At 42.3% G+C, this 22,207-nt stretch overlaps 1 protein-coding gene across 1 annotated transcript; it reads left to right on the plus strand.

Moving 5' to 3' along the window:
* Positions 1-817: 817 nt before the first annotated feature.
* On the plus strand, positions 818-21,435 carry kdm5a (lysine (K)-specific demethylase 5A). The gene is made up of 28 exons (XM_023277200.3): positions 818-1,954; positions 2,642-2,719; positions 4,205-4,327; positions 4,650-4,820; positions 5,781-5,966; positions 6,334-6,412; positions 6,507-6,598; positions 6,714-6,872; positions 7,069-7,188; positions 8,198-8,356; positions 8,828-9,009; positions 9,159-9,321; positions 9,414-9,533; positions 9,705-9,899; positions 10,017-10,198; positions 10,843-10,967; positions 11,095-11,245; positions 11,433-11,553; positions 11,786-11,962; positions 12,276-12,454; positions 13,115-13,433; positions 13,545-14,105; positions 14,232-14,390; positions 16,022-16,150; positions 16,270-16,417; positions 16,615-16,835; positions 17,024-17,497; positions 20,596-21,435. Exons 1-28 carry the CDS (start codon positions 1,808-1,810, stop codon positions 20,905-20,907), a joined length of 5,232 nt encoding a protein of 1,743 aa, XP_023132968.2. The 5' UTR covers positions 818-1,807; the 3' UTR covers positions 20,908-21,435.
* Positions 21,436-22,207: the final 772 nt, after the last annotated feature.

Consider the following 22,207-nt stretch of genomic DNA (forward strand, 5'->3'; position numbering starts at 1 on the left):
TACAAAAATGGCTGGATTGGTTATAATCTAAGACACAGAACATAAAAAATAATTGCATCCAATCACTTTTTGGCAGGCACCTCATTACTTCTGGCACAACTCTAACTTTAAAGCTGAAGCCGTTGAATATGTGTGCAGCAAAAAAAAAAAAAAAAAAGGTTTTTTCAAAGTCAAAAAAGTAAAAGATTGCAAACATTTTAGTGATGCATGTTTAAATTTGGCATCTAAGAAGTTGTACAAATTTTTCAACTTATGTAACCAAACATCAGCATTTTGGTGCTACTATATCTTTAATTTACCCCTAAATTCCATTATCTCTCTTGTAGTTTATTGATACAGCGTATAACAGCACTCTGCCGCTGTATTTCCAACACAAAACAACAAAACACACCGAAACATGCTGGCTTGCACCTTTTTTGTGGAGATACAAAGAAACAGACAGAGAAATCACAGGTGTGCAACACTGAACACCTGCAACATTCTGTCTCAGGCCTCTGGGGAAAACCCACAAAAAACGCACCGTTTGAAATCCTACACCAAGGCCTTCTCACAGACTGTATAAATTCCTTTCCTGGTCTAAAAGGCTATAAATTCCTCATTAGATTAGTTAGTAAGCCAAAATTACACTGACAGATGCAATCAAGTAAAAGCAGCGTCAATATATAGTTTGTTCAATGTGGAAACCACTTTTTGCAACTCAAGGACACATAAAAAAAAAACCTAAACACTGTGTCTGGTACAATCTGTTTCAAATTGACAACAATGCGAATTCGGAAGTAGTAAAACATTTCCGAGGGTCCCTGAAGGCACCATAGCAGCTCTCTCCACCTTGCTAGTCGTAGCTAGCACGTCGGCTAATGCGGCTACCACACCTACAGACGACGTTAAATTACACGGAAAGTCACCCGGGATTAACTAAAAACGAAGACAGCACTGCCTTTGTTCGATGGGATTCAATTTTTTCTACTTAAACAATGGCAGACGGCCGCGTTCGACAGATTTCGCCAGCTAACGGCGATGTTAGCTGCGCAACGGACGGCTAAGCTGATTTTTTTTTTTTTAGCCCTGCAAATTAGCCGTGTGCTAGTTTTCCAAGTGCTCCAATGAATGGGAGCTGATGCGCGGAGTGGAGACACCCGTCAACGATGTACGCTCGCTGCTAGCCGCCTCCTTGTTGTGGTCCGGTTTGACTGGCACCAGCAGAAGTGGACTGGAGTTTTATTTCTGGGGAGGAGGAAGTCTGACGAGCGAGCTAACGAACGTTACGGGACTTAGCTAACTTTGTTGGAAATGCATCATCACGGAGGAATCATGCACCGCTCGGGAACACAGACAACAGCGACGTTAGCTTGCGTAACCTAATATCGCAGCTGTGTAGGGGGGGGAAGATTGTTCTGTGTTGTGTTTAACTTCTTTCTGAATCCTGTGGGCCGAGCTTTCACCGCAGAGTTGATTTTTGTCTGTTTCGGGAAAGGAATGGAGACACATCGGAGTGACCCTGCCCTCCGTCCCAGGTAGGGGAGCAGTGCCGGAGACTCCCCGACCTGGCCTGGCCCGCTGTTCACGGATGATGGGAGCTCATCCGTCGGTGGCAGCTTACTTGTTGGATTTTTCACTTTCACTGTCATTCAAGTGACTTGTTATTTTTGCATATTTTAAAAATAAAAGGATCATGACGGACGCGGAGGAAGTTCTACAAGAAGAAAATCACTGCTTGTAATAATAACAATAATCATGGACTGTTGAGCTCAACAGCTTTGGATCACATTTTATCTGTAAAGACTGTTTTCCTGGGAAACACTCCGACATGTCTGCGTTTGCTGAGTTCGTCCCCCCACCTGAATGCCCGGTGTTTGAGCCGAGTTGGGAGGATTTCTCGGATCCTTTAGGATTCATCAACAAGATCCGACCCATTGCAGAGAAAACGGGCATCTGCAAGATCCGACCTCCCGAGGTAAACCCACGTATCTTGAAACACCGGAGGAATCACTGGGTTCAATGCTCCCGGTTTTACTTTGGGCCTGCGTGGGTTTTTGCAAAAGGCAAACGACGTTACTAGTTGCCATTAGTCTAATAGAGGTCAGAGAAGGCTTAATTTCTTTGCACTCAACTGCACACACTCGGTTTTATTCTGTGGTTTGTCTTTGTTCTACTGGAAAGTTCTTAAAAATGGGGACTAAATCCAACAGTTGTGGTTATTATTCCTTTGTTTTTGTTTTCCTGGTGGCTAGCTGAGTTACAGTACAATGGTGGCACCACGTTAGCTTCGAAGATGCGACATTGGGCCACATTCAGGCCTGTAGCTCCTGTCACACCATAAATATATATTTATGCTATAATTATATGTTGTGTTGATATTCCAGCAAGCATTTAAGTGAATTTTAATTTTCTAGGAACTTGGATTTTTTTAATCTATGTGAGCAACAAAATAGTTCTTCTCCAGAATAGAATCATGATGCCAATAATAGCTTCAACCAGTCTGTATGTTGTTATAATTTATTCAGTTTTCCTGAAAAAAACAACTCAGATAGGCTTTTAAATCTGTGTCAGTAGTGCAGTTGCATGATTGTGTGCGTGTGTTCTTATCGTTTCCTCATTGTTAAAGTTGAATTGGTAAAAATTTTATTTTCTTGTCTATCAGGACTGGCAGCCTCCCTTTGCCTGCGATGTTCGTAACTTCCGCTTCACTCCCAGAGTACAAAGACTGAATGAACTTGAGGTGAGTTTGGCCCACAAGTTGCATCATGCAGCCATAAATGAAATTACAGAGTAAAGATGTGTTTCAAGCATTGCTTCATAAGAACAAAAAAAAATAAAAAATCAAGAAATCTGATTGACAGCATGTATTGTCAAGGTTTTTGCAACTTCCTTTTGGTTTAGAAAAACACAGTTCATGTATGTGCTGCAACAAGGTGTGTTAATTATCTCATTAGTGCAGCTTGGATGATAGTTGAGTATGCAGACTGGAGCCCTTTACAGACTTTGGGTACATTACAGAGTTGTGCAATATTGGAAAAAAAACTGGCATCGCAATATTTAGCTTTTTTGTAATCCATTCTGTGATTTTTTTTTTCTTTTAAAGTACAGAAATTCTCACTAGAAAACTTCAATAACTTTATTTGTTAAGAATTAATAATTCTACAATGGTTAAAGTGATGCTGCATTTGCATCAAAACTTTTTTTAAATATCTAAAAACTGTTTGGAATCTCAAATGGTGTAACACTGCCAAAGGCATAAAATAGTTTTTGCTTTAGATGGCATGGAAATCTGGTTTGGCAGTGGTCATGCAGAGTTTTGTGAAATTTCAAATAAAATTGTGTTTCCTCGTGTAATGCGACAATTGCAAGACAATGTGTAAGAGCACCTGATTTTGGTCAACACGATCTGTTTTGTAGCCAAAATATTTCCATATAACTGACGCTGCATTTCATTTTGTAGCCATATCTTTCTTTTCAGTGTTTCTCTCCTGTTCCTCGCTCATTTTACATTTATTCATATTGAGCCTGCATGCCAACAAAATCTGTGTCTTGTAAATAAAGCAAAAAATAAAAAATAAACTAACAGTAATTACCTCAGTGTATCCAAGAAGGCTTAAATCAGAGTAAGTGATGTTCTGTCAACCAGACTTTTTTGTAGATTAGTTATTGAAAATGAAACTTGTGCAATTTTTCCTTTTGTAATAGACTGAAATTGTAGGGCAAAGTGAATAAAAATGATTTTTGGTTGCAAACTGTGTATTTTATGCTCTATGGGATGTTTTTGGATCAGTTTTGGAGCTAAAATTGGCATAGCGCAAAGTGCATTGCTTATGCATGCCTATCTGTTAGTGTGTCTGCATGCAGTTTAGACTTGTGCTGTCTTGATATGGAAATTTTAGTAGGTCTGACCAAGTAAGATTACCATCACAATGTTTATTGTGCTCATTCAGATGTGAGACGGACACATTCAGATGCCGTCAAAAGAAAGCAGTGCACATCTGCAACAGGCTTCTCTTCCTCACTACAGCGGTTTCTGTCTTATACCTGATGAAATTTGGATGAGTGTTCTTTCAGTTCAGGGCAGCTTCAGTATAGATGTTCTATGGTTTTCACTTAACTCGAGAAGTCTGGTTGTGCATCAAAGGGCACTCATTCAAACATAACTTTACCTGAAGTGCTCACTGAGCGTGACATCTGTCCTCTTTTCTCTCTCCTGCTTGTTCAGGCTCTCACTCGGGTGAAGCTCAACTTTCTGGATCAAATCGCAAAGTTTTGGGAGCTGCAGGGATCCAAGATTCGATTCCCTCATGTGGAGAGGAAAGTCTTAGACCTCTATCAACTCAGCAAGGTAAAACCTGATAAATCTTGAAAGCATATTTTTTATTGCATGCTGCGGTTTAAATATGTATCACTGATTTTATGGGAAATGCTGTGAATGTGGAGGATTTTTATTTCTTGTCATAAGATGGCACTCAATTTCTCATTTGTTTATGATGCTGGAAAAACACTAGCAAACGTTTGGTGGATGCTATAATTGACTCCCTATGTAGACTGCTTATAGTTGTAGGTCCACTAATTTATTGTGAGCAAAAAGATTTCGTTATTTATGTTTTTTGCATTGTGTGGATGGTGTCCTTTGTGCTCATATTGGACTCCTGTGTGCATTTCAGATTGTGTCGTCTGAGGGCGGCTTTGAGACGGTGTGTAAAGAGAGGATATGGTCCAAGGTGGCCAGTCGGATGGGATTCCCACCAGGAAAAGGCACCGGATCACTTCTGCGTTCTCACTATGAGAGGATCCTTTATCCCTACGAGCTCTTCCAGTCTGGAGCCACGTTAACGGTGAGTGATGCTCACTGCAGTTTGTGTGTGCTTTATGCAGTCAATGTGTAAAATGTAATACTTCTTCAATTTATATGAAAATTCCATTTAAATAGGTTTTAGGTCATCGTAAGTTATTATTATTTGTCTTGTGAGGTTTCCACAGAATGCGTTATAATTCAGGGCCGTTTGAAAACCATTCTGGCAGTTGTAAAACCCACATACATGTTACCACATTATTGCACAGACATTCAGAAATGCAGCAGCTTTGCATATTGCAGAAATACGGTAGGCCTTTTTACCTGAAATTGTACATCCATCCATCCATCCATCCATCCATCCATTATCTATACACTGCTGAATCCTCATTAGGATCGTGGGGGGGCTGGAGTCTATCCCAGCTGACTTGGGGTGAAGGCAGGGGACACCCTGGACAGGTCGCCATGTACATGGCTACATACACAGACAAACAATCACACTTAGATTCACACCTACGGACAATTTTAGAATCACCAGTTATATTCAGCATGTTTAGGGACTGTGGAAGGAATCCGGAGTACCCAGAGAAAACCCATGCATGCACAGGGTTCTTGTAAATCCCAGAAAAAAAGATCTCAGAAAGATCCCAGGCCCAATCCAGGATATGAACCAGGGATCTTTGAGCTGTGAGGCGACAGTGCTAACCAACGGATCCCTGTGCAGCCTTGAAATTGTACAGCAATTCTTAAAATTCGGGATTAGTGGATTCAAAATTAAATGACTAATTTCCTAGTTAGTTAGTTTAGTTAGTTTCCCATTCTCTCCCATAAATTTGTTTTGACTGCTGCCAGGGCCACTTTCATGTTTCAATCTTGGACCACTTTACATTGCAGGACACAAAGCTAACTTGGCCTGATCTGCTTTTCAGTTCTTTTACCTGGAAGAATATATACTTCACAAGAGTAATATTTCTTTCTGAACCCCACTTATTGTTCTGTTCAGGGCCTCCACCGGCTGTACGATGACGGAAATGACGGAGAAGAAGTAGATGAGGGAGTTGGTGAGGAAGCTGTGGAGGAAGAGGAGCAAGATGATGAGGAAGATAAGGAGAAAGACGGGGAGGGAGATGTGACACAAACCAAAGACCGACTTCTGCCTGAGAGGCGCTCCAGGCGCCTAAAGTCGGAGGTACAACACCTTGAAGAAAGTTTGCTGAAAACTGTCGGTGTTAGTCAGATATACAGGAATCAGGTCACACTACAAAATGTTTGATTGTGTGATAGGCTGTTATTTATCTTTGTGTAATAATGTGTTTCATTGAGTGGAATCTTTGCTGCACAAAGGTCACACATTTGTAATTTGTGGCAGAGCAGTCATTTCACACATGAAGATTAGTCTTTGTAACATTTGCAGCTTTGCTTTTTGCATCCCTCCCCAGTGCTTGTCCTGACTCCCAGCTGTGGCAGGCATGCTCCACAGAGGCCGTCTTAACATTTGGCCTTTCAGCAGGATCACTCTGTCTCACAGTCTGCTGTTGTTGTCACTGTTTGTCTAGAGGGAAAACAAGGAGCCAAAAGGCCTCAAAATCTTTGGAACAAGTCCCAAGATGGTCGGCTTGGAGATTGTCCCAGCTGGTGAGTGTCATTTTGGGTTGATTTGTCTTTTCACACATGGCACAAGGAATCAGCAGAGTCACAGTGAGTATTTCTGGTTCCTCATTTCACACAGACGATGGATTCAACAAGAAGCAGCGGCACCTCAAAGCTCAGGCCTTCGCCATCAAAATGAGGCCACGGAAGGAGACGTTGGAGGTCAACTTTGTAAGTACCATTTAATTCTGTTTGCCATTGATGTGTCTGTTGCATCTTGGGTGACTCATTGACTTGTGAAGAGCATGACATCTCTGTATCTCCTGTGGCATTGATCCCCCCACAGATCGACCTCTATCTCTGCCTGGTGTGTGGACGGGGCGACGAGGAGGATCGACTCCTGCTGTGTGACGGCTGTGATGACAGCTACCACACCTTCTGCCTCATCCCACCTCTGCAGGATGTGCCCAAGGGGGACTGGAGATGCCCTAAATGTGTTGCTGAGGTAATGGTTGGATATTGTTTGGCCATTCCAAATAATACCAAGGTGATTTAAATATATGATTTGATCATTTATGGTTATTCACACACAAAAATAATTTTGAAAGGCTAAAAAATTTGCGCCTGAAATTGGTATATTTGACCTATTTTGAGCGCAGTGTGCATTTTGTAATAAATATGTTGTTGATATTCCTTCACAGGAGTGCAGTAAACCCAGGGAGGCTTTTGGCTTTGAGCAGGCAGTGAGGGAATACACTCTGCAGAGCTTTGGAGAGATGGCCGATCACTTCAAGTCTGACTACTTTAACATGCCTGTTCATGTATGTATAATCTTCTTATTACGCCAAAATCAGTAAACAGTTAGAGGCTGGATATGTTGCTCTCAGGCCTCTCTGTCATCATGTTACCATAACGTTAGATTACATTGGAGAAAACAAAGTGTTTCAAATTTGCCAAAGTTTTCACGCTTGTTTGAGGGGATCTCAATCTGAAAGCTTTCCTTCCATTTTTCTCTTGTGGATAGCTAAAGTTTTGTTTATTTATTTCTGCTTCTTCTGCCCTGTTTATCATGGCATGTTTAATGTCATCTGCCCTGCCACCTTCTGACGACACTACAGGGCCCAGTTTATTTGCTTCAGAGTAGTTAATGGAAATATTATGCCTCATCTAAGGGTGGCCAAAACACAACATGAACTATCCCCGTTGTCCCCAGATCCTAAGATGCCACAGAACACAAGTGGTAGAATTCTGATATTTATTTCCACTATTTATATGATTGAAGAGTCAAGGGAGGACATAGACATAAGCAACAACCAAAATAAACTGTCTATCATATAAAAGGTACTCAACCCAAATATGATAGCTTACCTTCGAAAAACAGGAGAAAACTATTAATCAAAAATATCTGTCCACTCCTACAAGCTACTATAAGTAACCATAAATCAACCATCTGACAGAACTGCATGTACAAAGCCAGGATGCCAGTGTTGCCAGCTGGGAGGTGACACAGATGGGCAGATTCTGTGCACCATGACGGTGCCATCTTGGTTTTTATTATATTCGGCCATCATCAGTCCAGGGCCAATGATCTACAGCCTGGCTGGCAACAACAGACTCCACATTACATCTGTAAACACACTCACATCTGACATACATAAGCTGTTTCATACAGGATATAATCCAGAAAGGACACAGAATACAAGTCCAATTTGCATTTTGTCTTTCTTTTACACTTTAATTGCAACTTTTCAAAACTTCACTTTAAATTCATGCCCCAGCAAGTGATGAGATAAATCAAGCGTTTTTATTAAGTCTGCCTTGTGTCCCCAGATGGTCCCTACTGAGTTGGTGGAGAAGGAATTCTGGCGTCTGGTCAGCAGCATCGAGGAGGATGTCATCGTAGAATACGGAGCTGACATCAGCTCCAAGGAGGTGGGCAGCGGATTTCCTGTCAGGGATGGCAAGAGGAGACTACTGGGTGATGAGGAGGTGAGAAGATAATTTCATAGATACATTTCAATAAACTTTCCAAATGTGACTTGACAAACGTTTGTTGAAGAATTAAATGCTGTAGTGTTCATGCAGAACTAGTAAATGGAATCAGAACTAAAGCAGGATTTTTTCTGTGGTTATTTTGAAAGTGAACTGATTAAGTGAGCAAATTGTTTTTTTCACATCTTATCACTGACAGTTGAGGTGGTTTTGTGGTTTTAGAATCTGGAATAGATTCCCATTATGTTGACCTTTGTTATTACATGTTCTGTCAGAGGTTTATAACCAGTAAACTGCTTTTAATGTCGGCAAAACATTGGGTTTTATTGAGCATATTTTATTCACCAGACTGCCATCTAGCCGATCCCATTAAAAGTTATTTTCCATTTTCTATAAGTGGAGTTACATTAAGTAAAAATGTGACATTTGCTCTTGAATGAATTAAAACCCTTTTTCCTCTCCTGTCAGGAGTATGCAAACTCAGGCTGGAACCTGAACAACATGCCAGTTCTGGAGCAATCAGTGCTCACCCACATTAATGTGGACATCTCAGGCATGAAGGTGCCCTGGCTTTATGTGGGCATGTGCTTCTCTTCGTTCTGCTGGCACATCGAGGACCACTGGAGTTACTCCATCAATTTCCTGCACTGGTGAGGCTACACAAATGTTGCACGAGTGGAATTATTCATGCTCATGGAAACTAACCTCAATCTGCACTTCAAATTGGGAAAGAGTAACAATTAAATGTCTTGTTTTTCTTGCCCAAAAAAACATTACTCCCTGTTTCTCTGTTCTCCAGGGGTGAACCCAAGACTTGGTATGGAGTGCCGGCCTCTGCAGCAGAGCAGCTTGAAGCTGTCATGAAAAAGTTGGCTCCAGAGCTGTTTGACTCCCAGCCTGACCTCCTCCATCAGCTGGTGACCATCATGAATCCCAACATACTCATGGAGCACGGTGTTCCCGTACGTAGCCTGGTCCAGGTTTGATCTGATTGGATATCCACGGGGTCTACATTGATTATAAGTCTCATGCATCTGTATGTTTCTCCTCTCAGGTGTACAGGACCAATCAGTGTGCTGGAGAGTTTGTGGTGACCTTCCCCCGGGCCTACCACAGTGGCTTCAACCAGGGCTACAACTTTGCAGAGGCAGTTAACTTCTGTACCGCTGACTGGGTGAGGAAAAATTCTTCTTTCAATTTAAAACACGGAATGGAAATTTATTTATTTATTTATTGATTGATTGATTGATTGATTGATTGATTGATTGATTGATTGATTGATTGATTGATTGATTGATTGATTGATTGATTGTGAAATATATTTGTTTGTTGTTCACCCTCTCAGCTACCGATGGGCCGTCAGTGTGTTGCTCATTACCGGCGGCTCCACCGTTACTGCGTCTTCTCCCATGATGAGCTGTTATGCAAGATGGCTGCTGATCCAGAGAGCCTTGATGTGGAACTGGCTGCTGCTGTCTTCAAAGAAATGGGAGAAATGATGGATGAGGAGACAAAACTTAGACAGGCGATCCAAGAAATGGTGAGTGCCTGTTTTTTAATCAATTCATGCATGTAGAAGATAATCTGGCCTTGATTTTGTGTCTTACCTTTTTCTTCAGGAACAGCATCATCAATTTTCTTTCCTTTTTACTTACAGGGAGTGCTGTCTTCAGAGCAGGAGGTGTTTGAACTTGTCCCAGATGACGAGCGTCAGTGCCACAAGTGTAAGACAACCTGTTTCCTGTCTGCGCTGACCTGCTCCTGCAGCCCCGATCGGCTGGTTTGTCTTCACCACGCAACAGATCTCTGTGACTGTCCAATGGGCAACAAGTGTCTTCGGTGAGAGATGTTCTTTTTGTAATGCGCTTATGTCGCTATGCCAGCTCATTCTGTAAAACATACTGGTCTGGCTGCACCTCAGTATCATTCTGCCTTAGGGGTAAAAGAACACGGTGGCTTGTTTTTATTACATTAAATCAGTCACAGTCATCTTAGGCAAGGCTAAGCGAAGGATTTGGCAACAGTGTTTACTTAAATAGTGACAGGTGGAATTAGTGTGGTGGAAAACTTGCACTTGGGGAGACAAATGCTGTCATTAAAATGGATAATCCGCTGAATAAAACTGTCTTGGTGTGTGATCCAAATCCTCTGCAAAACTCAAAATTTCCAGTGTGATAGGTTGCTGCTCAGAGAGAAAACAGCAGCTTGCTGTAAACGGAAGGAAAAGACAAATCTGCCTGAAATGAGCAGCCAGTGGCAGACTTATAACTGCAGCCTCCATCCAGTCAGACTATTAATATGCAAACAGCATGTGACAGCAAAAGAATGTACAGTATGTTGTCAAGAAATCAATTTTTGTATTTTGTTAAAGTGAAATCTGACACTTTATTAGCGTGTTTCGGGCTTGGAGTGGTAGTTACATATTCTACATTTACTTGTCCGCATGCACCACGTTCTCAAGGAGACGCTTGCATATGTTTCAGGTATCGCTATGACCTGGAGGAATTTCCTTCAATGCTGTATGGCGTTAAAACACGGGCGCAGTCCTATGACACCTGGGCAAAGAGGGTCACAGAAGCCCTGGCTGCAGACCAGAAAAACAAAAAAGGTGGAATTGGTTGTTTTTGTGCAATTGAGTGGTTGTTATTTGTGCCTCGTTTATATTAGGTTTATACTCTGTTTGTGTGAAGCTCATTTTAGGTCCTCTCCATCCTTGTTTTGTGTGTTTCTCATAGATCTCATTGAGCTCAAAGTGTTGCTAGAGGATGCAGAAGACAGAAAGTATCCTGAAAACACTTTGTTCCGTCGCCTGAGGGAGATGGTCAAAGAGGCAGAGACGTGTTCGTCTGTAGCACAGCTGCTGCTCAGCCGCAAGCAGAGACACAGGTCAGCCAACATGGATGCACATAAACCCTTCATTTAATTCAACGCAGAAGCAGTGTACTAACTAATCACATTCTAGTTGTTGACCTGTTGTCACTAGCCAGCAATTTTACACAAATTCCATTTGAAAACTGGCATAACTGTAGCTTATTGGATTAACTAAAGAGTGTTTTTTCATGTGTGTCTACAGCAGCCGCCTTCGTTCCGATAGCGGTCGCAATCGTACCAAGCTGACCGTGGATGAGCTCAAAGCCTTCGTAGACCAACTCTACAGGCTGCCGTGCATCATCAGCCAGGCGCGACAAGTCAAGGTTAGTCCAGTTTTTAAGTACGTGAAGCTCAATTATGGTCATATTCAACCAAATAGTCAAAAAGAAAGCTATTTAAGCTTTCCTCAGTGCATTCCCACCTTGGTCTCTTTCTCCTCTTGTTGTCCCAACTGTTCTCTCTTATTCCTCCTTGTCCTACATCCTCCTGCTTAATCAATATTACTATTATTCTACCATACTTATCCTTCTTTACCTTTACCCCTAATGTCCTCAGGAGTTACTGGAGAATGTGGAGGACTTCCATGAGCGAGCCCAGGTGGCGCTGTCAGATGAGATGCCTGATTCGTCCAAGCTGCAGGCACTTTTGGACCTGGGCAGCGGTCTGGACGTTGAGCTGCCAGAGCTGCCCCGGCTCAAACAGGAACTCCAGCAGGCTCGCTGGCTCGACGAGGTGAGCTTTTATTAGATGCACAACCTGTTTGCCTGATTTAAATGCGTTGTTATAATTCTGGCCTCATTTGGTTGCACGCAGACCTCTTGGGTTTAAGCTCTGTGCAATGTGGATGTTGTAATAATGAGACTGATCATGACTTTTCTTTGGTTGTTATTTATTTAGGTGGCACAGTTATTGTATTGCTTTTATTAGGAGTAGATATCTGAATAGCTAGTTGTGATAGAGATTAGAGTTAAGATCATAAATACCAAAAATAGTAAAACATTTTTTCATGAGATGCAGCTTTTCCTTTGTCTGTATTTTATTTCAGGTGCACGTCACCCTTGCTGAGCCCCTCCGTGTCACTCTGGAGCTGATGAAGAGGCTGATAGACTCTGGGGTGGGTCTGGCTCCCCACCACGCTGTGGAAAAGGCCATGGCAGAACTGCAAGAGATCCTCACTGTCTCAGAGAGATGGGAGGATAAGGCTCGTGCCTGCCTGCAGGCCAGGTACGGTTGCACATTTGCAGAGATGCAAGCACTGATTGGTTTGCATTTTCTATATTCAGTACAGTACCTAAAATGATATTGTTTGTCAGAGTCAGAAACTGTAAAATCAGGAAGAATCGTTGGCTTTTTTTAAAAACTAAAAATTCCGATTCAACTGAGTCATGACCAATCATCACGACGAGAATTTGTGGACATTTCAACTGAACTGCAGGCTGTGTTTTCACTGGGGACAAGAATGGAAACAAAACAAAAATGCTAAGTAATAAAATATCTATACGATGGAGAGCCACCAATATATTTTACAGTGATAGATACAGTGATAAGATATTCAACTTTTATTTTTTCTTATTGTTTATTGTAGTATAGCTTTTTAATACTGCACAGAAGACATTTTGAGTTCTTTCTTCCTCTTGCCATGGCTGTGCTGTTAGTTGCAGGATGTTATTTTGCAGTAAGAAATAGGCTCACAATTAGTAGCAATATGACAGGAGCAAAAGAAAACGTCCAGGTAATGCTAGGGGTTCAGAGGGTTAATCCCCATGGACTAAAGTATATCACAAACCACATTAAAAGCTACAGAATGCAAAAATATTTGGTTACTCTTATTTAACACAAGCCACGTTTATCACAGTCTTCCTGTTTGTCCTGTTTTAAACTCAGGCCTCGACACAGCATGGTGACCCTGGAGAGCATTGTGCTGGAGGCAAGGAACATCCCAGCGTATCTGCCAAATATTCTGGCCCTCAGAGAGGCCCTGCAGAAGGCCAAGGAGTGGACTGCCAAGGTGGAGGCCATCCAGAGTGGCAGCAGCTACGCTTACCTGGAGCAACTGGAGAGCCTGCTGGCCAGGGGTCGCTCTATCCCAGTTCGGCTGGATCCGCTGGCTCAGGTGGAGTCTCAGGTGGCTGCAGCTCGAGCCTGGAGGGAGAGGACTGCTCGCACGTTCCTCAAGAAGAACTCCACGTACACACTGCTGCAGGTGGGTCATCACGGGAAGAGCTTATTTGATGCTTCTTAGAGGCATAAATCTCAAAATTGGAGTTTAGACGAGGTAAACTGGATTAAAACTTGATTTTTTCATTTCTCTTAGGTTCTCAGTCCTCGTGTGGACATTGGAGTTTATGGCAACAGTAAAAGCAAGAGAAAACGTGTCAAGGAGCTCATTGAGAAGGAAAGAGGTGGCTTCGACCCGGACACCCTGAGCGACCTGGAGGAGAGTCTTGAGGAGGTGCGAGACCCTTCCACTGTTGCAGCAGCCTTCAAAGCCAAAGAGCAGAAAGAAGTTGAGGCCATTCACTCACTCCGTGCTGCCAATTTAGCCAAGATGGCCATGGCAGACCGAATCGAAGAGGTCAAGTTCTGTCTATGTCGAAAAACGGCCAGCGGCTTCATGCTGCAGTGCGAGCTTTGTAAGGACTGGTTCCACGGAGCCTGCGTTCCTCTGCCGAAGACGGGCTCTCAGAAGAAAGTGGGAGTTGGCTGGCAGAGCAATAGCAAAGACTCCAAATTCTTGTGTCCGTTGTGCCAGCGGTCGAGGAGGCCGAGGCTAGAGACCATCCTGTCGCTGCTGGTTTCACTGCAGAAGCTGCCGGTGCGTCTGCCAGAAGGAGAAGCTCTCCAGTGTTTGACGGAGAGGGCAATGAGCTGGCAGGTATGCATGGAAATGAGATTACAACTGACGCCTACCACCTGCTTTGTTTTGAACACTTGATTTCCAGGGTCTTCTTTTGTTCTCTACAAAATACCCAAAGTTACACTCTTATTACTGTCCCTCCAGGACCGAGCACGTCAAGCTCTGGCCACCGAGGAGCTGTCCTCAGCCCTGGCAAAGCTTTCCGTGCTCAGCCAGCGTATGGTGGAGCAGGCTGCCAGGGAGAAGACTGAGAAGATCATCAACGCTGAACTGCAGAAAGCTGCAGCCAACCCTGACTTGCAGGTACTTCAGACTTTTTGTGATGTTATATTGCTTTAATGTCTTTTGTAATATAGTTCGACATGAGTAAGACTACAGAATGACTGTTTCAAGGTAACAGATTGACAGACTTGAGTGGGAGCTCTGGATGTAATTATGGGACCCACCAGAAGAGGGCACTAAAATGTAAATGTGAAATAGACCAAAAGCTCGGCTTGTTCTAAGGTGTAATGAAATGCAGGTTATCCGATGAAACTCTGATTTGTCAAAACTACAATAAAGCAGCGGAAGTCCTCTTGAGCTGTCAGATGGTATTTGTCAGGCTTAATTACATTACTTCCCTTTGAACCTTCTGAACTCCAAGCAGGTTTTTTTCCTCCAGTCACATTGTCACTCACTGTGGGCTCAGTTTCACTGCAATAAAAAATCTGAAGTCCTAAAGAGATTCAATAATGTGTTTTGTGTGGTATTTTTATGCAGTGTAGCAAGTTATAATGCTGTAAGTCTTAAAAAAAAGAAATTTACATTCCTTTTAAACTTTTCAAAACTTGGACTCAACATGTACATTTTTCCAAGCGCCCACAGATGTGACCAATATCGAAAAAATGGTTCTGCTATACCTTGTCGATAGATTGCTACTTACGTTTTCAATGTGTTTTCATACTTGTCTCCTTTTTGCTCTGTGTAAACACAGCCGGCAGTTCAGCCAAAAACTCCCTGAATTTTTGTTGTGTGACTGTTGGTCACAGCTGAGTCACGAATTGCTTCACGGTTGCGCTGAGAAGCCCAGAATTTGTAGTTTTTTACAGGGTCATGTTAGAGTCAATGATGTATTTGTGGCATGTTTTTAAACGAGACATGTAGAATAAAGTGATTTTTGATGAAGCATCATTCTTTTAATCTTTAACTTTTTAGACGTAGCAGCATGTCAGCAATGATTAGTTCAAGGACTGTTGAAAATCTGACAATTCTGTTCTTGTTTTTACAGTTTTGGCTGGGATCAGTGTAATGGTGCCAGTTTTTTAATAAATAGCACGCATTTCAAACCTACCAACAGCTTTTGGGGTCAGAGGATGTGGCTTTTAACAAACACTCTCAAATGATTAGATTACACTGCAGGTGCCAACTGCTTTTACTCAGTATGAAGAAACACTTTAACTTAGTGTGCACCTGCAACCTGGAATAACATGCAGAACAATCTAAAACTTGGTTCATTTTCATCTATAGTCTAACTTAAGCTTCTAATTAAATTTTATAGTTTACTTCCAGCTGCACTTGTAGTTAACTCATTTGTTTTTAAATTATTTATTCCTTTTGAATATATTTCTTGTAATTTTTGTTCAAGTTTGCTAACATTTTTTTATTTTTTACTTAGCTACAATGTAAATGAGGCTTTCATACCTCAGTGTGTTCCAAAATTCAGTGAAGGTAAAATGTGTTATGATTCAGTTTGGCTGCTTCTGAAGACGTCTAGCAAATCATTTGGTTTTTTCTTTGGCAGCAAGCTAAAATAAAATGGCATTAGTTGTTATTTTTGTTTTGGTTAAGTGCAGCTAAGAAATGTACACACCATGTCAGTCACCATGAAATCAGAAAACCTTCCCTTTGAGAACATTAGAGACATTTAATAATGTGTGTATGTTCATGTTCCTCAGGGCCACATCCAAACTTTCCAGCAGTCCGGTTTCAGCAGAGCCACATCACCTCGCCAATCAGTGGACTACGACGACGAGGAGACGGACTCAGACGAGGACATTAGGGAGACTTATGGTTATGACATGAAGGTGTGTGATCTCATATTGGTCTGATTTCAAGCCTCCTATAAACAATCACAGTTTTTGTTTTTTGTTTTTTTTTTTGTTTTTTATAATTTATCCCTGTTGTTGTGCATCTCTGCCTCCAGGACCCAGGTGAGGTGAAGCCCTATCTCTTCTGCGATGAGGAGATTCCTGTCAAGTCGGAGGAGATAGTCAGTCACATGTGGCCGGCTGCTACGCCTTCATTCTGCGCCGAACACGCCTACTCGTCAGCCTCCAAGTCCTGTGTGCAAAGTGAGGCCACATTCACTCACTAACATTACTGTTGGTTTCAGTCTGCCTGCTTTTCATCATCTGGTGTTTTTGTGCACAAATCATTTCAGAACAGCTTTTATTTTGTGTTCTTGTTACTCTAATAGACCTTTTAATTGGATTATTTACTCTGAAAGAAAGTCACGATCATCTTATACTCAAAAATATTTACATTTCAGACCTGGGCACACCCAGAAAGCAGCCCAGGAAGACCCCCCTGGTCCCTCGGAGTCTGGAGCCACCAGTGCTCGCGTTATCCCCGCAGGCTAAGGCCCAGCTGGAGGAGCTGATGATGCTGGGAGACCTGCTGGAGGTGTCCCTGGATGAGACCCAGCACATCTGGAGGATCCTGCAGGCTACGCACCCTCCCTCTGAAGAGAGATTTCTTCAGGTCATGGAGGTGAGGAGGTCATTCATTATGCAACCTGATTGCACAGCTGGACAGGATTGTTACTGAATGTTGGGACTGTGTTTGATTGATTCTGATGAAGTAGCTAGAAGCAGGTGAAATTTCTGATAAATAAGCCTGTGCTAAGGAGAGAATTAAAACTAGAAATGATCATCTCAATGTATCTTCCTTTTCTACAGCCTGATGACTCTCTGATGGAGAAGCCTCTGAAGATCAAACTTAAAGATTCAGAGAAGAAGAGGAAGCGGAAGCTGGAGAGAGCCGAGCACCACCACATGCTAATGGCTGCTGCGGCTGCCGGTGGAGCCTCAGTGATGGGAGAAATCCGACCGGTCAAGTCCAAAGAGCTGAAAAGGGTCGGTCTCGAGTTCGGCCTGGGAGGCAAACCTAAGAAGAAGAAGCTCAAACTCAACCTGGACAAGAACCGGGAGATGAAGCAGCTGGCCAAACGATTAGCCAAGGAGGAGAAGGAGAAGAAGAGGAAGGAGAAGGCAGCAGCCAAGGCCGAGGCCATCAGAGAGGGTCTGGAGAAGAGGAAGGAGAAGAAGATTCTCGACATTCCTTCAAAGTACGATTGGTCTGGAGCTGAGGACTCCAATGATGAGAACGCCGTGTGCGCCGCCAAGAACTGCCAAAGGCCCTGTAAAGATAAGGTGAGGACTCTTGTCGTGTCATTATTGTCCAGTTTCAGCACCACAGATCCAGACCCGTGTTGCAGCAAAAGAGGCACGAGGGGTGAAACATAGATGATTGATAGACACCGCTCCAGATTAGCGATTTACAAGGGTCAGAGGTGACCATGTGACTGTGGACATTCTTAAAACTCAAGGTTGTGTTAAAATAATACTTTATAAATATTGTTTTAAAGCAATGTGTATGCAAGAAATGTGGACAGATTCCACATGGTAATTATCTCAGCTTTATAGAATATGTAGACTTTTTAAAACTAAAATGTTCCATGAAATTTTTAATATTAAAACCCATCATTATGTCAAAGTAAATGACTTGTAATACATACATTTCTCCAATATGCACATAAGATATCATATTGACAGAATTTAGTGGATCCTTTATGCTCATATTTCAACATTATATGTTACGAGAAATTTGTTACACTACAATTATGTGGAGTTGGGACAGGTCCCTCAGTTTGAGTTCCTGGTTTGTTTCTAACCCAGGACCTTTGTTGCATCTCATTCCCTCTTTTTTTGTACTCCTTTATCATCTCTCTAATCTCTATTAAAAGCACAAAATAGCCAAAAAATTACTCAAAAAATGCAGTAGCGAAAGTCTTGGAGTAGTAGGCCGCTTGGAGGAGGTTCAGATATTCTCATTTAATGTCTGTTGTCTCATACATGTCGAACAACACATTTGTACTCCTGGCTTTTTTTGATTACATGCTGTGAAAGGACTGAAACATTGATTTTTTTTCCAGATGTTTGCCATGTTTTGTATCTTTAGTGTCACAGGTAAATTGTAAGCATTGCTCCTGCCGCATCACTGTAGATTCTGAAGCTTAATATGGATTTTGTACGTGCGCTTATTGTACGTTGTGAAATTCCCCAATGTGCAGACAGACCTAATGAAATCAAGCATGATGTGCTGTTAAAATGTGGCTCTTTTTTTGGACTGCACAATTATGTTGTCACCTTTTTGGATAGTCATTACTTTACCCATCTTGGTAACATCCTAAACACTTGGAACAAACTGTTGTCTTCCTGTGAGTGACCCTGTTTTTTTGTTTTCTTAGACCAGAGTTAATAACGTACATTTCCCAAAATGAACCTCATGTAACTTTATTGAATATCAACAGCTGATAACAGCACTGGAACACCTTAAAGAGAGTTACACATAACGTATTAACAGGCCGCACTGATGTGGTCCTCTTTGGAAATGGCACTTTTCTCACCAAGTTAACCAGTGGCCAGTCTGTGTGTCCACCGAGCAGCCAATCGGAGCTCAGGAATCGGTAGGCCTGCAGCTCTGTGAGCAGAATAGTTGTGATGAAGTTATGAAGGCGCTGCTCCAAACTCGACTGACAACACCTGAATGTGGGATGATTAACAGCTTAACATTTTAGGATTTTCTCAGCTGTTTCCGTCTCACAGCCATTCCTCATTTAAAACAAAATTACTCATCTAGTGATGTTTTTTGTTGTGTTTGTTAGTACTTTAAATGTCAGTCCAAGATCATCCAAGTTACCTCCAGTGCTAATTCAGAAAGTCCATAGATTTAGTATCTGAGCAATAAAGTGATGACCTCGACAGGACTCACCCTGACTGGAGTCCAGGGCTTGATGGGATTCCCTGCCACCTTGAACCAGATCACCTTGGGTAGAAAATAACACAAAATAGATACATAGGTGTAGCATATTGCTAAAATGAGAGAAAACTGAGAGAAACGGCTTAATGCACTTGTAGACTTGACAGTTATGTCAGTATATAAAAAAAGAAGTGGAACACCCAGATGTTTCCTTGCACTTCTTTTGCTTCATTAAATCTACTGAGTAGAAGACGAAATGTGGATGAAGAGAAGCAGATGAGTTGAAGTTTAGGATGTGGACTCCACACAAACCAAAGATATTTTTGTTGTTTCTTTAATTAGCTGTAGCGTGGCTAACAGTCATGAGCTTTATTGACACTTATCCATGATTATCGACAGCCTGTAAGTGTCTGGAAAGTTCCTTGTTGGCTCTGTGCTAGATGAGATCAACTGAACAATGACTGACCTGCAGCTTTAACATATGCTGTTAAAAATTACACATGAATTCTGTTACTAACCCTAACCCTAGAATTTTGTGCTTTTCTTAATGAGGCACCACCACATGTTTTTTTTTTTTATCGGTGCCATAATTGTTTCCTGTTGTTGTCCCTCTTAAAGGTAGAGTCTACAGTACATCAAATATACTCAGTCTACAGTCAGTAGTTCAGTATCTCCTCATAGTCCATCAGCTGTCAATTCTGTGTGTCAACTGCAAAGCAAATTAAAATCTGGTGACCTGACTCCACACATCACATGTAATCTTGATGGGCTGTGTTCCAGTCACTTTTTCAGTCACTTGTTCCGTCATCTGTGAACTAAAACAGAAAAATATCTAGATTAGAACTCAAATGTTGACTGAGTTTAGGTTGCACCTGAAGCACACCAGGTGACAGGAAAACACAATAACCCACATCAGTTTCTTGTTTATTGTTTTCAAATATTGTTTCCAGCTTCACTGAATGTCCCTCAGCAGAGTGACCTGTGAGCATATGATTAAAGCTAATGGAAACCACAGCGACATTAGCAACAAAGCATAATAGCATGTCTGACATTGCTATCTAAAATAAAATGAACTGGATCTTCATTTCCTAAGATGCTGGCAGTGCATGAAGCGCCTCGTGTTCACTCTTACAGTAGAATATATGGTGTGTTCAGATCAAGCTCTAGAAAGTGAATTAACTTGGTAGAATAAAAGGCAGTTGCTCTTTCAGAAGGTCCCCCCTCCCAGACACCAGATTAAGTTGGCATGGTTATACACATTTTTAGGCTGAGGACTACTGGTTCATCAGTTTCTACGTAGAAACTGAATAAAACTCACTGTTAATGCTTGGGCGCCATCCTGTTGAAGGGTCTTTATGTTCTCACAGATTTCATTTTACACCTCCAAGTTTTTGAGACCTACAAAACACAACAAAAACAGATTTTCACCATGTGAAACCTTTGACAATCACTCACACACCTGAATTAATCTCCCTGCCTGTGTTTCCAGGTGGACTGGGTGCAGTGCGACGGCGGCTGCGACGAGTGGTTCCACCAGGTCTGCGTGGGCGTATCGTGCGAAATGGCTGAGAATGAAGACTACATCTGCATGGACTGCTCGGGGAAGGCGGCCGGCATGAGCGGAGGGATGACCGTCGAGGAAGTGGCTGAAGAGAGCGTCGTGGTTTTGTCGACGTCGATGTGCGCCGGCGGCGTCCAGAGTGTAGCCTCGTCTTCGGTTGTGGCTTCTTGGTCTTCTGCTTCACATCTAAACACAGCGACTTCACATCAGCAGCAGCAAGAGCCTCAGCAGGGCAGTTAGCGCTAAAGACGGTGTTCCAAGGACTGAGTACCTCACGCACTACCCAGTATCCAGTCTGTCAACCTTGGAGAGGAAGGTTTTCTGATTGTGCTCGTCAGAAGAGAGAAGCAAGTAACTGTCCAGATTACAAAGCACAAGACAAAACTTCCTCCGTGTGGCTTCAGCAGTGACACGTTCTCTCTCCAAGCACTAAGATGTGCACCGACTCAGTCCTTCTACAGCAGTTGTAGATGTAGAAACACCCACCAGCTATTTCCTGGTCCTCCTGTGAACAATAACAAGGCGTTGGTACACTCACAGTCAGACACACTCTTATTCCAGCTGTTGTATTCAGTGCAAACTGCTCCCCTCTGCCAGACCCTTCAGACAGTAACATCTCAATATGTAGGACTCAAGACTAGGATAAACAAATGGTTGTAATGTAGTGGAATTATTTATAATGTACATAGCTTTTAAGCAATTAAACAAATGGATTGTGGCTTTTTGTTTTGTTTTCTCACCTTTAATAAACTATTCCTAGTCAAATAATTGATAATTGCATTTTTTTTCCTTTTGAAGTCTTTGTTTTGTCTGATATAGGAAATAATTAGCATGTATACTGAAGAATTTGTAGCTTTTGTGCCATGAACTTGCCTGAATTCTCTAGAATTTGATCATGAATTACCCAACACACTCAGCAGGGGCTTATGAGAAGTTGATTGAATTTCAAGTTATGAGCTGAGCTTCACATCACCTGTGTTACTCATTAGCTCCATTAGAGGAAAGATGTGATGGCATGTCGGCGAGTTACACTGTGAAGACTACTGTGTTGAATTTCGTTTTATATGTGTATTTTTTTTAATGCATTTTTTTCCTCGGGTAGCTGTCTTCTTGACACAAAATGTATTTCATTTTTTGGCCTATCACTTACGGTTTTATTATTCTCAGCACTTGAATGCGGTTCTGTTGCAGAAATACACGGGATGACAGGATTGTGGGTGGGAGCAGGGGGTTGTGCCGAGGTCCGCTCGGTCGAGTCAGATCCGGCGTGAACTGACCTCAGCTGCTTCGGCCTCCGTCTGAGTGACTCGCCTCCGTCACTGTGACAAGAAAAGAAAGTTAGAAATATGCAGCCGCAAGAGGCTGCAAGGCATCGGCATAATAAAACACAAGGATATGTAACAAATTATGCAACTTCTGCAGTGTAATCGCATGCCATTACATCTTCACCGCCTGTTGTATTACTGTGTCTCTGATACTGCAGCTTTCAGTTTCTAGTAAGCATTTGGTGATTATTCCCTTGTTGAAAACTGCAGATTCT

The sequence above is a fragment of the Amphiprion ocellaris genome, chromosome 21 (genome assembly GCF_022539595.1).
Source record: "Amphiprion ocellaris isolate individual 3 ecotype Okinawa chromosome 21, ASM2253959v1, whole genome shotgun sequence".
NCBI classification, from domain to species: domain Eukaryota; kingdom Metazoa; phylum Chordata; class Actinopteri; family Pomacentridae; genus Amphiprion; species Amphiprion ocellaris.

Excerpts from the sequence above, each read along its gene's own strand:
- kdm5a (XM_023277200.3), top strand. The coding sequence starts at position 1,808 with ATGTCTGCGTTTGCTGAGTTCGTCCCCCCACCTGAATGCCCGGTGTTT. Across the intron at positions 11,246-11,432 it reads AGCCGCAAGCAGAGACACAG|CAGCCGCCTTCGTTCCGATA; the intron begins GTCAGCCAACAT and ends GTGTGTCTACAG. Across the intron at positions 14,106-14,231 it reads AGAGGGCAATGAGCTGGCAG|GACCGAGCACGTCAAGCTCT; the intron begins GTATGCATGGAA and ends CTGTCCCTCCAG.